This window comes from Manis pentadactyla, chromosome 1, assembly GCF_030020395.1.
Source record: "Manis pentadactyla isolate mManPen7 chromosome 1, mManPen7.hap1, whole genome shotgun sequence".
NCBI lineage: Eukaryota > Metazoa > Chordata > Mammalia > Pholidota > Manidae > Manis > Manis pentadactyla.
In genome coordinates, this window is record NC_080019.1 from 128,136,340 (window position 1) to 128,151,669 (window position 15,330).

Below are 15,330 nucleotides of genomic sequence, written 5' to 3' on the forward strand. Positions count from 1 at the left end.
AAGTTCTGCATGTGGGCTCCAGTGCTGAGTTCTGATGTCAAGGTCACAGATCTTGGGTGTTAAGGAAAGGAAGCAACAAGCAGCTTTGGGAGTGAAATAAGACTCCTGGGTTTCTGTCAGACTCACAATTCTGTTTAATGAAGAAATCACTGACAAACACCAGGTGAGTGAGATATGGTCGTTAGGTATCTGTGTTCGTGTTGCTTTTCTTCTCAGAAATGGAGTAAACACAAAGTGCAAATCCCTTGGCTACAGGACCCACTCCCTTCTGTGGATATGTTAGTGGTAAATGAGAAGCAGAATAAGGATTATATTAGGGGAGAAAAGAGGATTCTGATAGAAATGAGACCAGAGGTTCCTTTTGCATCCTCCAGAGTATTTTCTGAACCCTTACATCAGACTCTTGCATAGAGCATGCATGCAGCTTATACTTTCATGCTCTGTGGATTAATTTTATAGTCAATATGATATATTTTAGTAACTTCTCTAGAAACCCAAGAATATTACAAAGTATTGTGATTCTTTGAACTTAGTCCAGACACAAGAAGCCAGACTGTATTTTATTTAGGTGCTCACAGAACTATTTGTTTAAAATAACACTTTCGAGTGATTTAGAGGTCATACAAATTTTAACGAAATACCAATTTCATTATTTCATGTACCTCTTTGCAAATGTAAGACAAAGCATTTTTTATCAACTTTTAATAACATGTATAACAGCTGAGGTGTGGTGTGTCTCAAAGATGGAATTCTTTTAAATTATAAAGGATTTTGTGTGCTTGAAATCCTAGGGAAAGAAAAAAAAGAAGTTTAAATATAATGTATTAACTCATATTTAAGGAGATACATAAATTTTATGAATGTAAAACTCCTAATACCCACAGTGAGAATCTTACAGGTACAAACCAGCATCATGTGCTTAACTAAATCTATTTGTGAAGACTTAAACAATTAAATCCTAGGAAATGGGTTTTTGAAACTACCTAAAGAGTAGAGAAGCAGGAGCAGGAGTTAGAGGAGGAGAAATCTTATTCACTAGGGGTACGCTACTGACACCTAGTGGGCAGAGGTTGGGGTGCTGCTGAGCATTCCAACAGCACCCATTAATGAGCCCCCCACAACAAAGGGCTTCGTGAAATTACAAGAATTCATTATATAAGAATTATAAGAAATAGTAATTTTAAAAAAATCTAAGTTCTTATATAAGAATTACAAGAACTTATCAATAGTGTCAAAGTTGAGACACCCTGCTATAGAGCAAAACTAGAATTGGAGACTCTAGCTCTCATTTCATGCAGGCAACTGAGAGGAAGATGGAGACAAAGTGAGAGACTTTCATTCTTCCAATTCAGCCACAAGGTGTCTCTTACTGTTCACTGGGACGAGGTTACTTTGTTCTCCCTTCAAGGAGGATTCTCCACAAATTATAGGAACAAATATCGAATTACATATTGCTTGTCTGCTAATTTAAAAATATGCTTTTGGTGTAGTAAACTACAGAATAAGGTGACTTCTATGATAGATTTTAGAGTTTTTAAAATAGTCAAATTTTGACAGAAAAAAACTCTATGGAGAAGTAAGTGGGTCTAAAGGTTAGTGTCCATTAAAATCACGTAAGTGTTTAAAATACTGATGCCCACTGCCATCCCCAGCTCTACCGAAAGGAAATCTAGAGAATCCTTGCCCTAGAGCACTAAGGAATTCATAGGACCAACACTCTATTCTCAAGAAAGGGCTGTTGGCCACTAAAATCATTGGAAACCTCCCTCTCCCCTTCCTGTATTCCTAAAAAATAATCTAGAAGGTTGTTCATCCAAAGAGCTACAAAATCTGAGCAGTGATGGAATTAGTGTTTCACTGTCATGTTTACAAACATGAAAGTACACAAAGGTCCAAATGTCTGAATTCCATTGCCTAAACCCTCTGAGTTAGAATAATTACTACATTTTTTCAAGGATTTCTGAAATGCTTCTTTCAGCAAAAGCAGAGGATATTTCACATCCCTGAATTTCCCAAGTGTTTTAAATAACCAGAGGAGAGCCCTAGAACCACAGAGCTGTGGAAAGCCATCTGCTGGGTCAAGCTGGTGAACATCAGGGCACCTGAATCCCAGTTCCAGCATTGCAATCCTGTGAGAATTTGTGTCTTAATTTCCTCATCTATAAAATGTGGCTGATCAGAGATGGGTAAGATTCCTCAAGGGAGGAACAACCTAAGACAGGCACAGTCGCAGGGGGGCCATCAGGTGAGAAATTGGGGATCAACAGAGGTGAGGCTTAGAACCTCACCCCCTCTGTTTTGAGAGAAATCTGCATCCGTGGATGTTTTGTTGCCTTTGTCTAGCTTGGATTAATACTTAGTCTATAGGCACAGACCTGATCATCTACATTTGCCCTCTTACAGCACTAAATTACGTTTTCTACATTTATCTTGCATCTACCTACCACTTCAGCATTTTATTAAAATAATAATAATAATAAGGGAGAAATGTGGGATTCACATATAAATCAAGTATAAAAATCAAACGAATAATCATATCTGACTTGTTTATAGTTCATGATGTGTGATCAAAACCGAAAGTTTCTGTGATGACTGTCCTTGCACTGTTCACCATGTAAGAACTTATTCACTATGTAAGAACTTGTTCACCATGTAAGAACTTGTTCATTATGCTTCAGAAGATTGGAGACTGTTGAGAATTAGGCTTGGGGTTGATTAATGATTGTGCATTGAGTCCCCTATACAGAATTTTATTGTTAACAACCATTTGATCAATAAATATGAGAGATGCCCTCTCAAAAAAAAAATGTGGCTGATAATGCTGGACCTAATGATACTAGGGAGGCTAATAGAGAAAAAAATGGTAAAGCCCCATTTGCTCTACAAATGTCAGGCAGCTTTATCATGCCGTGCCATACAGGGAGGAAAGCCAACATTTACTTAGCTCCTTCCAAAGACCAGCTGTAGACACTAGTACAAAGTATACTGAAAGTGAAGAATCCATCATTTTTATACAATTATTTCATTTCTCTGTCCTATTCCCTAAACACATTAATTCTGTAAATATGCTTTAAAAATACTCACAGTTTCACTCATTGTAGTGACTTTAGATGCAGAACTACTCTTCCTGTTTGTGGAATATAAAAGACAACATTTACTATATTATCACTTCCAATTGTGAAATACATATCCTCTTAGTTAATGTTACCTCTATATATTTTCTCAGCAGGAAGATGAACATTTATCTTAGCGGGATACAAAAAGTCAGCAACCCCTAACTGAATTTCTTATATTTCAACACAATGTTCACAGGAAAAGCCATGCAACAAAAAAATCAGTGTGTGAGATGCCCTGTGTATCTACTTGTGGCCTAGGACTATTATACTAAAGATTTTTGTGGAATATAAAAAACAGAGACTTACTCACTTTTAACTTGCCAATTTATTAACATTTAACATTTTGAAAGATTGACCATTATAATCTCAAATTTTATTTTCCATGGAAAGAAAGTTTTACATGTAGGGTTATGGGTTGAACTGTGTACACCTCAAAAATCACTGAAGTCCCAACTATCAGTATCTCAGAATGGGACTGTACTTAGAAACAGGGTCTTTAAAGAGGTGACTAAATTAAAATGAGGTCATCAGGATGGGCCCTAATCCAGGGGTCTTAATTGAGAGACTTTGGGCACGAACATGGACAGAGGGAAGACAATGTGAAGACAGGGAATTATCTGTAAACCAAGGAGAGAGACCTGAACAGATCCTTCCTTTACAGCCTTCAGAAGAAACCAACCCTGCTGTGACCTTGATCTGGACTTCTAGCCTCCAGAACTATAAGAAAATTAATTTCTGTATAAGCCAACCAGTCTGTGGCACTTTGTTAACAGTGGGTGGATTGGAGGTGGCTATGCCATAGGATACCCTGCCTTTCCAATCTTACCCCCTTTGCTACTGCCAGTTCTGAGAACTTGAACCTCATCTTGCACTTGGACAGGGATATGTTGAGACTGAGGGACCAGGGTTGAGCAAGAAGTCTGGGAACAGGAATCAATGGCAGCCAAGTCTTCAAAAGACTTAGGCGATGGCAAAGTACCTGGAACCACAGCAGCTCAGAGGAGAGGGGAATGCCCATAGAACCAAAGCTGGGTCTGCATTCCCACACCTACAGATCAAGTGCACATAAACGCTGATCCTTATCCAGATCTCATGCGCTAGTGACTCCTGAATTTCTAACTCTAGTTAATTTCCCCAAACTCCAGCTTTATGTATTCAGTTACTTTTACCCATGACCTCTTCTTGGAATCCTAACCAGCATCTCAAATATTAAAATTTCAAAACATTCCAGACCTTTCCACCTATCCCCTTACCACCACTCCCAAACCTGCTCCTCCTGAAATCTTTCACACTTCAGTAAATGGTAATTCCATCCTTCTGATAGCCTTGGAGCCATCTCTGATTTCTTTCTTTTTCTCACAGCCCATATCTAATCAATCAACAAAGTGTTTAAAATATATTCAGAATTCTACCACTTATCAACATCTCCAACACCACCGATTTGGAACCAGCTGCCATTTTCTCTTGCCTAGATTATTAAAGAGTTTCCCACTGGCCTCCCTGTTTTCTGCATACTTTGTCACCTTACAGTTTATTCTCAGCAGGGATGCCAGTGTGAGCTTCTAAGAATTAAGAAAGAGGATGCCACTTTTCCACAGAAAGCCCTCCCATGATTTCCATCTTAATCAGAAGCAAAGCCAAACTCCTTGCAACTGCCTAGAAGGCCATAGTCTGGCCCCCCACTGCTGTGTACTCATTCCTCCCTCCATTGTCCTCACTCTGTTTCAGCCACACTGGCCCCCTTAATGTTCCTCGATATGTCAGGCATGCCTGGCCTCAAGATCTTTCTATTAGTTCTCTCCCCTCTGTTTGAGCACTTTTTTTGTTGATGTCTGCATGACTTACTCATTTCAGCTCCTTCAAATTTTTCTTAAGTGCCACCTCATCGGTGAGGTTCTCCCTAACCACCCTTTTTAGAACGATAATCTCTATTCCTACCCTATGAATTGCCTATTGTATTGTCTATTCTCTTACCTGCTTTATTTTTCTCCATAGTAGTTATCACCCCCTGACATACTGTAGAGTTTATGTATTTGTTTTCTTTCTGCTGTCTCTATTACAATGTAAGCTCCATGATGCAGGGGGTTTTGGGGGACCTGTTTTGTTAAGTGTTGTATTGCCAGTCTGTAGGACAGTGTTGGGCACAGAATTGGTATTCAATTAATGTAAAAATGTTAGGTAAAATTTTACTTGAAAATTTTCAATTTAGCAAAATACAGTAAATACATTTTTTAAAGTAGCATTATAAAAATGCCTACAAAGTCAAATTAGTGACTCTTTCTTCTCTAAGTAATTAAGTACTGACAAGTAAGTATGAGGTAGGATGTATTTCTTGATAAATTTGAGTCACTTCCCATAGGATTAAACCTACACAAATAACACAACTTCCCACATTTGACCTTAAAATATAATTAACAGAAGTAGTTGATTTGAGGAAAGGCATGTATTAAGAAAGTATACTTACTGAAAGGAGGTTTCTTCTACAAAAGAATAAGTGTATATCATTAATGAGAGAGTTAATATAGTATAATACAGATTCATATAAAACTGAATTTTGGCTTAATTTCTTTTTCTTAGTTTTCTCTTTTCTTGACATACATACTTTCTAAATCAAGGGTTGGCAAGCATTTTCTGCAAACGACCACATGGCAAATATTTTAGAGTTTGTGGCCCAGGAAGTAAAATAGGATATTATGTAGGTACCTACATAACAAAAAAGAAAAAATTTCCAAAAATTTTACCAATGGAATTAAAATAATAATAACAACTAAAGCCTTGTAACACAGGCCAACTAATTAGAAGAATGGAATTCTTTTTGGAGGGATAACATTTCCCTTACTTAGGGTTCAATGTTAGTGTTCTCTATTATAAATAGTTTGCAAATGTTCACCTGTAAAAACCATTCTTAGCTCATGGGCCATAGAAAGTCATGTGACAGGCTGGATTTCGTCCACAGGTCATAGTTTGCCAAACCCTGTCTGAAATGCAAGTTCAAGAAAATGCTTCTCTTGGATAGAGAATGCTTTTCTGTCAGATGACATCAGAGTAACATTCTTATCTAATGAGCTACTAATACCCCAAACAAATCTTTAAGTAACTCAGTATTTTAAGAAAAATTCGTTTGCCAAGTCTTCAATAAAAATACCCCAATTTTTTTTTGAAGCAGAGGTAGAGATGATACGCATTTTGAAGTCATCTTATCTGTCTGTACTTTCACTGGCGGCCAGCAGGGGGCTCAGCTGGAGTCTGTTAATAAAATTACACGACCCTGGACAAGATTGGAGCATCACCCAAAGGACAGCTATTAATTCAAATAGCAGTTACTCTGAAGTACACAGAATATCCTTGGACCCATGTTCATAGAAACATTTTATGACACTTAATACCTATTTATAGATATTACTAGTAAACCCTTTTAAATTTAAGTTTTATTTTGATCTAAAATATTTTTTAAACCTAAATTCCAAAATTAATGTTCACTGTAAAACAGTGGGTCTGAAACCTGTTCATGCTATAAATATATTTATTATTCCATTTAAAAATTCTGCTTTGTACACTATCCCCAATGAACTTGATGGAGTTGTAGCTTTTGAGCTCTCAAATAATTTTAAAGACTGGGAGTGAAAAAATGCAGTAAGAGAATAAAAAATTATTTTAAAATCTCACCCATTTACATCAGATCTACTGCATCATCAAATAGGTGTATGGAGTTAGAAGAGGTCTAAATCTGAAGAATTTAAAACCTTGTTCAGAAGCAACTGTAATACAATAAGTTTCTAGTTTTTATTGAACAATTCTCTTCTAAATACAGTTAAGCTTGATATTCAATATTCCATTTTTCTACACTGAGAAAACATTTCACAGATTTATTTCAATGAAACTTCTTATCATAAAACTAGAAATCAATTTACATTTTGAGTATGCAATGCCTAACTTAAAGGGATCTTAAATACATGTAAATATGCTATAAAAATATCCACCCACACTGAGTTTCTCTCAGTACTCCTCTCAGATGTTCTGGGGTGTTCCCTGGAATCTGGAATGTTGTGATGAGGTGACTCTGCTTTTCCTCCCTATGTGACAAGGTGCTTCAAGGCTCACCTACATGTCATCTGGGACATGTTCTACTGCAGGAATATCAATGAAAAATATTCTCCAGAGTTTGTTAGGACATCTTAGGAGAAACAGTATCTCATGAGAACACTCTATATCCACAGAAAGTTGTCTAGCAAAGAAGGGTGAAATTCACTTACTTGAAAAGTAGCCTTTCCTCTGAGCATAGCACACGCCAAGGCCACAAACAGAAACCACTAAGGCCACGACTACCACAGCTGCTATGATGCCGCTTACGTGGAGATCGTCTGGAATGCAAAAGAAGCCATGCATGAGGTCACGTCAAATAGATGGGCAGATGGAGTCATTAAACTCAAAAGTTCAAGGAAGCTCCCCTTTGCAGTCATACCATAAATGTGGATAGTTTCATGTTGCTGAAGCCTGTTCAACTGACTCAACTTCCAGGACACAGTTCAAAATTGATTGTTTTGTAAGGATCTTAAATTTTAAGAAGTCCTATGATCCAGATCTATGTATGATATTCTCTCACATACATTTGGAGATGTAATAATTCATATGATTAACTATCAGATTGGAAGTTCTCTTCAAAGTTCACTGAGTTCACACAGTTTACTCCCTCTCCCCAAAATTTTACTTAAAATTCTTGTACATCATTATCTGTGTCCTTCCACAAATAAGAGAAAACACATTCAGCCCCAAAGAAAGCCTGCACTGTTGTTCTATAAAACTAAGTGTCAGATATGTCTTCCTTCTTGAATTTGTATGGGCTTGTGTGTATGTACATATACACACATACATCCCTACATACATTTATGCCAGTAAACTGTCATCCCATGAAGTTTAAAATGAATTAAATACTACAAGGCTTTTTCCTGTTGATATTAAGTCATCCCTCCTCTAACCTAATACAACTGAGTTTTTTGGACTCAAGTTTGAAATCATTACCATGTTAGAAGCTTGTGAGTTTTTTTTCAGATCATGATTCTGATTCCCAAGCATTGGATTATTAATCTTGCAAGGTTCATATTTCTGCAGTTGGGAACTCCATAAAAATACCCTCATGCAAGTCACTAGTAAAATGACAAATATGGCTTTTTTATGGAAATAACTATATAACAAGCTATTAGATGTAACTCTTCACATAAGACAATTTATTAGTATGGTCTGGGTGTGAGATCCAACTACATGTGAATCCATCTTAGCATTTAATTTGGGTCACATCTCTCCATCTTGTCCATAAAGATTTCATGAGCCATACTCTTCTGTCTTGCAGATACTTCTATGTTTTAACATGTAAATTACCTGAACTTTTTAAAGGAGTAATTCCTCAAAGAGTTCTGGTTTTTAAAAGCAAGTGTTAATTGGCATGACATTAAATAACTTGGAGAAAATATTAGGTGTCACTTTCTCAACAGTGATTTTAGATATTTAAAAGCAGTGCTCATTTTGAGAAAGATTTTTCTAGAAAAATTAAGTGAGTCTGCTTATCTTAAAACTTCTGGTCTCAAAATTCTTTCTAAATGCCAAATGTAAATAATTTTCTCAGATAACTGAAATATTAACTGTTTTTGTTTTGTTTTGTTTTATAAAAATAAACTGAATAAATCTTTTGAAAGGGCAAATAATTTGACCAGAGTGATAAACATTAACTGTTGCTTGGTATAAACTCAGTTCATTTTTGCTTGAATATTGGGAGGTCAATGAAATTTAGCTATTTATTTACTTGGATGAAAACTAGCAGAGAGAGAGAGAAAAAACCCCACAATAATCATATTCTAATGCAAAATTAAATTAATAGCTAAATGAAACTCCTGAGAACCAAACTGTGCCTACTATTTTCTTTGTAGTAGTCAATGAATTTAACATCTATAAAAGGTTCAACCTAAAAGCAAATTCTAACAAAAACTCTTATCCTGTAAGTGCTAAGTCATGGGTAAATTTTATTTTACTTCCTTCAATGAAATAGAAGATAGAAGACTTTAAGTTAGAGGAAAGTTGTTTTCATCTCATTTGCTATTTACCATGAGATACTGAGAAAGTCATATAACCACCTTATGCTTCACTGAAAAGAAAATGTAACAACACGCATGAAAATATTTTGTGTTCTTTATATGGAAAAAAAAAAAAGAAGAGCCACTGTAGAAGGAAGGTATCATTCCCTTAACCAAAAGGAAAGGAACCAAACCCCTAAGATGCTAAGTGTGAGTGGGGTCTTCTGGAGTTACAGAATAAAGCAGCCTGGGAGTAATCAGCAAACCCACGATTTGCTGTCTTTCTATACTTCAAGGACTTCTTTAGAACAGTTAACAGATTCTGTCTGTGGTTACAAGTTATTAGTGATAATTCACAAAGAAAACTGGACATGAGATTTCATGAATTCTTATATATTTCAAAAGATCTAAGTTCCAAACCAAGGGCATGAAACACTTAGGATCGATAGATGAGCATTAAGCAAACTTATTTTAATTTTAAAGCGAACTTATACCAAAAAGAGTAGATAACACAGAAATCATGTTCCAATTAAAGTGGCACTACTAGTAAAACACAAATTATTAAAGTTTCTGTTAAATATTTATTTACTGCATGCCAGAAAAAATACAACTACTATGTCAACAGCATGACTTCACAGATATTATTCTTAAGATGAGACTAAATTAGATATTGAAATTAAGCAGGACCACTTAAAGAAAATGTAAACAGTAATAGCGTAGATGGTAGAAGGCTATGGTAAAAACTACGAGGATAGTATGTGAGTGAATGAAGTTAGGAAAACACTGGATTAATGCATTAATTTTTAAGCATGTTCTGATGAAATTTTTTAATAACTCCAAAGCACCATTAAGAGGGTCACTTTCTTATATTTTAAGCAAACGTTTATGTTTGACTATATATGTCAATACTTGACTGAATTTGGTAGATAATGTGTATCCCTGAATTTATTTATTTATTTATTTTTATTAAGTAATTTTTGATATACACTCTTATGAATGTTTCACATGAAAAACAATGTGGTTTCTACATTCACCCATGTTATCGTGTCCCCCCCCATACCCCACTGCAGTCACTATCCATCAGTGTAATAAGATGCCACAGATTCACTATTTGCCTTCTCTGTGCTACGCTGTCTTCCCTGTGACCCCACACACACCATGTGTACTAAGCATAATATCCCTAAATCCCCTTTTCCTTCCCTCCCCAACCATCCTCCCACAACCCTTCCCTTTGGTAACTGCTAGTCCCTTCTTGGAGTCTGTGAGTCTGTTGCTGTTTTGTTCCTTCAGTTTTGCTTCGTTGTTATACTCCATGAATGAGGGAAATCATTTGGTATTTGTCTTTCTCCACCTGGCTTATTTCACTGAGCATAATACCCTCTAGCTCCATCCATGTTGTTGCAAATGGTAGGATTTGTTTCTTTCTTATGGCTGAATAGTATTCCAGTGTGTATATGTACCACCTTTTTATCCATTCATCTACTGATGGACACTTAGGTTGCTTCCATATCTTGGCTACTGTTAATAGTGCTGCGATAAACATAGGGGTGCATATGTCTTTTTGAATCTGAGAAATCATATTCTTTGGGTAAATTCCTAGGAGTGGAATTTCCAGGTCAGATGGTAACTCTATTTTTAGTTTTTTGAGGAACCTCCATATTGCTTTCCACAATGGTTGAACTAGCTTACATTCCCACCAGCAGTGTAGGAGGGTTCCCCTTTCTCCACATTTGTTGTTCTTAGTCTTTTCGATACTGGCCATCCTAACTGGTGTGAAGTGATATCTCATTGTGGTTTTTATTTGCATTTCCCTGATAATTAGTGATGTGGAGCATCTTTTCATGTGCCCTTTGGCCACCTGAACTTCTTTTTTGGAGAACTGTTTGTTCACATTCTCCACCCATTTTTTAATAGGGTTATTTGCCTTTTGGGTGTTGAGATGTGTGAGTTCTTTATATATTTTGCATGTTAACCCCTTGTCTATATCCCTGAATTTAAATGACTTGAAATTCAAACTTAACTTGTGTGAAATTAGAATATATTATTGTCTTGTGCTTTAGAATATCCTGAAGTCTAGTAAGATCATATTTTCTTTAAAAAACAATGCTGAGTTTAACTGTAGATAGACAATACAAATTAGTGTGCATGTATCTGCATACCTCTAATTGCACAGAAAAAATGAATTTCCAGCCCCACAAAGCTCAGAACAAGCTCCGGAACCAAGGAGATCCCTCAGTATTCTGCTTCGGGCTGTAGCCCTCCTGGGTGACCTTTAATGTTTCAGGTGCCATCTCCAGCTATCCCTATCTATTACACAAACATTTCCAAAACATATGGCTAATGCAAGGAAGAATTAAACCAAATTATTAAAAATAAAATGAAAAAAGTTTGCTCTGAAACTCAAATAAATTGAAAAGAGTCTATAGTATTTATTTTATTGGATTCGAAGAAGGTTATTTTGTGAAATATAATGTATGGCAGCCATGTTTTATAGCAAACTAGATCCATAACTACATTCAGCATCTTTCTTGAGAGCCTACTCCATGATAAGTATAAGCAGAATATTTTAGGGGATTAAAAGTATTATCAACCACAACCTGAAAACAACTAAAAAGGCAACTCATATAATACAGTACTCTAGCACTATTCTAACACTTTCAAATATTGATCATTTAAATCTTCATAATAGCTCTATGAAGACAGCATGTTACTACTTCCATTTTGAGGAAACTAAGGCACAGAGATTAAATAATTTGCCCAAGAGTATGTAGTTAGTAAACGATGGAGCCAGAATTCAAACCCTGCCTCCCCTACACACACACCAAATCCTTGACCCTGAAGAACTCACAAGACTTTTATCTTTCGTTTGAATGAAGATTGTTCAGATGAGAATATTTTTTAAAACAATTATTCAAAAAACTCCAATATTTGTAAAGTGTAATGCTAAATATTAGGAGATGATTAAAAATTAAAAACAGAAGCTTTGCTTCTTGCAACACATTGTCAAGCCAATTTTAAACATTACTCGGGTTTATTCTTCATATCACTCAGCCCTTTCCTATACCTTGCTCCTTCCCATTCCCATATATTTGCATGCTCTAATTGCAAACCATTTGTTTCTCCCAATATTCATGCTTACCTACTTGCATTCGTTTCCCAGGACACCTACGATAGCCAACAGAATTCCGTGCTTCACAGGAATATTCTCCACTGTCCACTTTTGAAACGGTATTAAATTGCTGTTTGTGGAATGAAATATATTTTTTAAGCAGTAAATTCATAAGTAGACTCCTAAAACAATTTTTTCCCTTGAATTTTACCATTAAGTTGGTCTTTCTGTAGGACTTTATATCTTGACTGCATAAAAAAATCTGCCATACCTTCAAGGAGTGAATAGCTGGGCCTCCTGTTTATTTTGACAGAGAAAGACAAATATATATGGGGAAATATCTCTTCTGTGTGATACAAGAAAGCAGTACAGTTAGGAAGGCAGTGGATGTTTTTTAAAGTTTATAGCACATGGAAGTATTGAGTATAGCAGGTATTTCTAATTTCTAGGAGACACCATTTGTAAACGAAGGCCTCCTTGCCCTAAAAGGCCTAATGCAGTTTCTACGTCATAGTGAGTTCATTGTGGCAGCACACATTTAACACTTCCTCCTAAAAGCCAGACCTACTACCAGGAAGTAGCCTAGGGGCTAAAAAAATCTTAATCAAGGTAGTTCCTAGAATAAAAATTCTATTGATTATAGAATTTTTGAAAACTCTGAAAAGATGAAAATGAAAAGTCCAACCCTTGCTCCTTGCACTTCCTGTCAAAGCAACTGAAAGGTAAGACTTGGATATAAACAGCTTCATAATTGTTACTAACTTTATCCCCTTGGAGAATTTCTCTAAGGAAGGGAGGAGGGATAAAGAAGCATGGGAAGAGAGATAGTTGGATGGAAGGAAGGAAGAAAGAAAGGAGGAAGGGAGGGAGGGAGGGAAGAGGGAAGAAGGGATAGATGAATAAATGGAAGTTAGTTAGTTAGTAGAGACGGAAAGCAGTGGGTCCTGGACACCCTAAAGTATCCTGCCAGGACCAGTGCAGAGCTAAGAAGAGTGCTGAGACTCATTCTTTCAGCACCCTCTTGCCACAACTCAATACCTCAGGTCACTGCGGACCACACCCAAGAGACCCATGAACCTCCAAGGAGCATCTCCGCATTGTCTTAGATTTTCATGCAATATATGTTCCTAAGAACAGCCAGGATTTTGATCTGTTACCTCCTTTTCCTCTCTCCCTTCCCCTTACCCACTACCTACATGCCTCTTCTTTCTGTATACTTCAACAGACTGGGATAGAAAGCATCTCCTTGTGTATTTTCACTTTATGGAATCATCTCTCACTGTCTTAAAAGCCAGACTACTTTAAAAATATTCACCACAAACTCAAGGCCAATGCTGCATATAAACAATAGATTTAACTAAAACCCCAAATGATCTTCCAGCACATTATAACTGGTAATTAAAAGGAAATCATTATCATCCTACAATGAAGTCTTTGTTGCTCATTTCTCAGAAAATAACCCATCCCAGTTCTGCCCTGGTGCCTCCCTTTGACATCATGAGATATTTCAAGGGTTGAGGCTAACTGAGGAAAGTGAATCTATATCATTTCAGATGTGCCCCAGGGCTTTTATCACCTGCTCTGAGAAAAAATAAGTTTGAAAAGTAAATATAGCAGAGTGTGACGGCAGGTTTTCTGCCCAGTTTCTCAGTGTAAACATCACTCGGACCTGCTGACTGAGCCTGCTGACACCTGAAAGGGCCAGAGCACAGCCTTCCTCAGGCAGTAGCCACATCCATCAGTATGCTTTATTACTTACCACTTTATCAATATGCTTTATTATTTGTCAGAGAATCTAGTTTTAAAATGACATTGTGCACTTACAGATTGAAGGAATGAAGGGGAACAATTATACACTCCTTTTAAAATTCTCTAAAATCATTAATTACTATGCCTTTAAGACTTTTTGATAATGGCCCTGGTAGTGATTCTGCATAATTGGAAATCAGACATTTTAAAACTGGTATTTTCTATTACTTTGAATGATGAAAAAAAAAACTTCTTTTTTTTTACCCTGACCTCTAACCTGGAAAGTCAGAGACGAAAAGGTAAAAATACCTTGATTTTTAAATGTCATTAACCTTAAGAGCTTACTTTATTTATAGGTTTCTGTCAGTAGTCCTAGGAAGGCATTTCAATTGATCAGAAAATTTGGGCTAAATCTAAAGTAATAGATACTCAAGTCAGAGGGTCAATAGCTGGCAGCCTAGTCATGGAAGAGTTTAATGACACAGACATCCTATTGTAGGTTGGCAAGAGTTACTATTCTCACATGGCTGGCACTGGGGTCAGGACATCCCCAAGAGAGCATTCATGCAATTCCCAGATACTGAAAAGATGAGATTGCACTTACCTTTTGAGGCCAGGATGGCAGCTCTAGTGAGTGGCCTGGTCCCTCATCATGAATCACACTTGGCCTGCTTCAGGTCCGTGGTGCAGACCGTCATGCCCCCAGCACCTTACTCCTCTGTACTGACATCCCATATCCTGTAGCAGCCTGTTCCATCACTTCTCTGGGCGCACACTGCTGCCCCTTCCTCTTTCCACTTACCAAGCAATGGTATCAGCCCTCTATTGGCCATTACTTTAGTCCTAATAATATTTTTTCCCCAATGCAAGACAGCTGTTAGGCCAGTACTTGAAATGACCTTACCAGAGTTCCAGATTTTGTATTCATTGTGTATGAGCTGTTGGTGCTTTGGGAGGCAAGTTTTGGATTTCCTAACAAACGAATGCCATCCTTAAACCATGTGTACTCAGGAGCTGGATTCCCTTCTTTGTCCCGACATCGCAGCTCTACCACAGTCCCACTCAGAGCAGAATTGGGTACTTCACAGGACGGAACTCCTGGAGCCACTGAGGATGGAAGTCAAATGATACTGGTTATTTATAAGCTAAACAAGGATTTTAACAGCCAGGTAAAGATGGAATTAGTGGACACCTGGCATAGAGATCTGCTACTTGTCCCAGAGACCCGTTTCCTTTCTTCCTGGGCACACAGCCAGACCACATTTTACCAGCCCCCTTGCAGCCAGATAGG

At 37.0% G+C, this 15,330-nt stretch overlaps 1 protein-coding gene across 11 annotated transcripts in view; it reads right to left on the reverse strand.

The window, feature by feature from the left end:
- Positions 1–513: 513 nt before the first annotated feature.
- Positions 514–15,330, reverse strand: part of JAM2 (junctional adhesion molecule 2) — a 55,635-nt gene continuing 40,818 nt past the window's right edge. The window contains exons 5-11 of one of the 11 annotated variants that reach the window (XR_008997412.1): positions 14,944–15,146; positions 12,321–12,420; positions 7,370–7,477; positions 6,783–6,874; positions 5,581–5,596; positions 3,085–3,127; positions 514–787 (exon numbers count right to left, since the gene is read on the reverse strand). Coding sequence is in view for 5 of the 11 variants with exons in the window: in XM_036875122.2 (XP_036731017.1) it covers positions 755–787; positions 3,085–3,127; positions 5,581–5,596; positions 7,370–7,477; positions 12,321–12,420; positions 14,944–15,146 (503 nt within the window). In the remaining 6 variants the exon portion in view is untranslated. Of the gene's footprint in view, positions 788–3,084; positions 5,241–5,580; positions 5,597–5,620; positions 6,875–7,111; positions 7,244–7,369; positions 7,478–12,320; positions 12,421–14,943; positions 15,147–15,330 lie in introns of those variants that run through there. The other 10 variants (XR_008997413.1, XR_008997408.1, XR_008997410.1 and 7 more) reach the window with 10 other exon arrangements.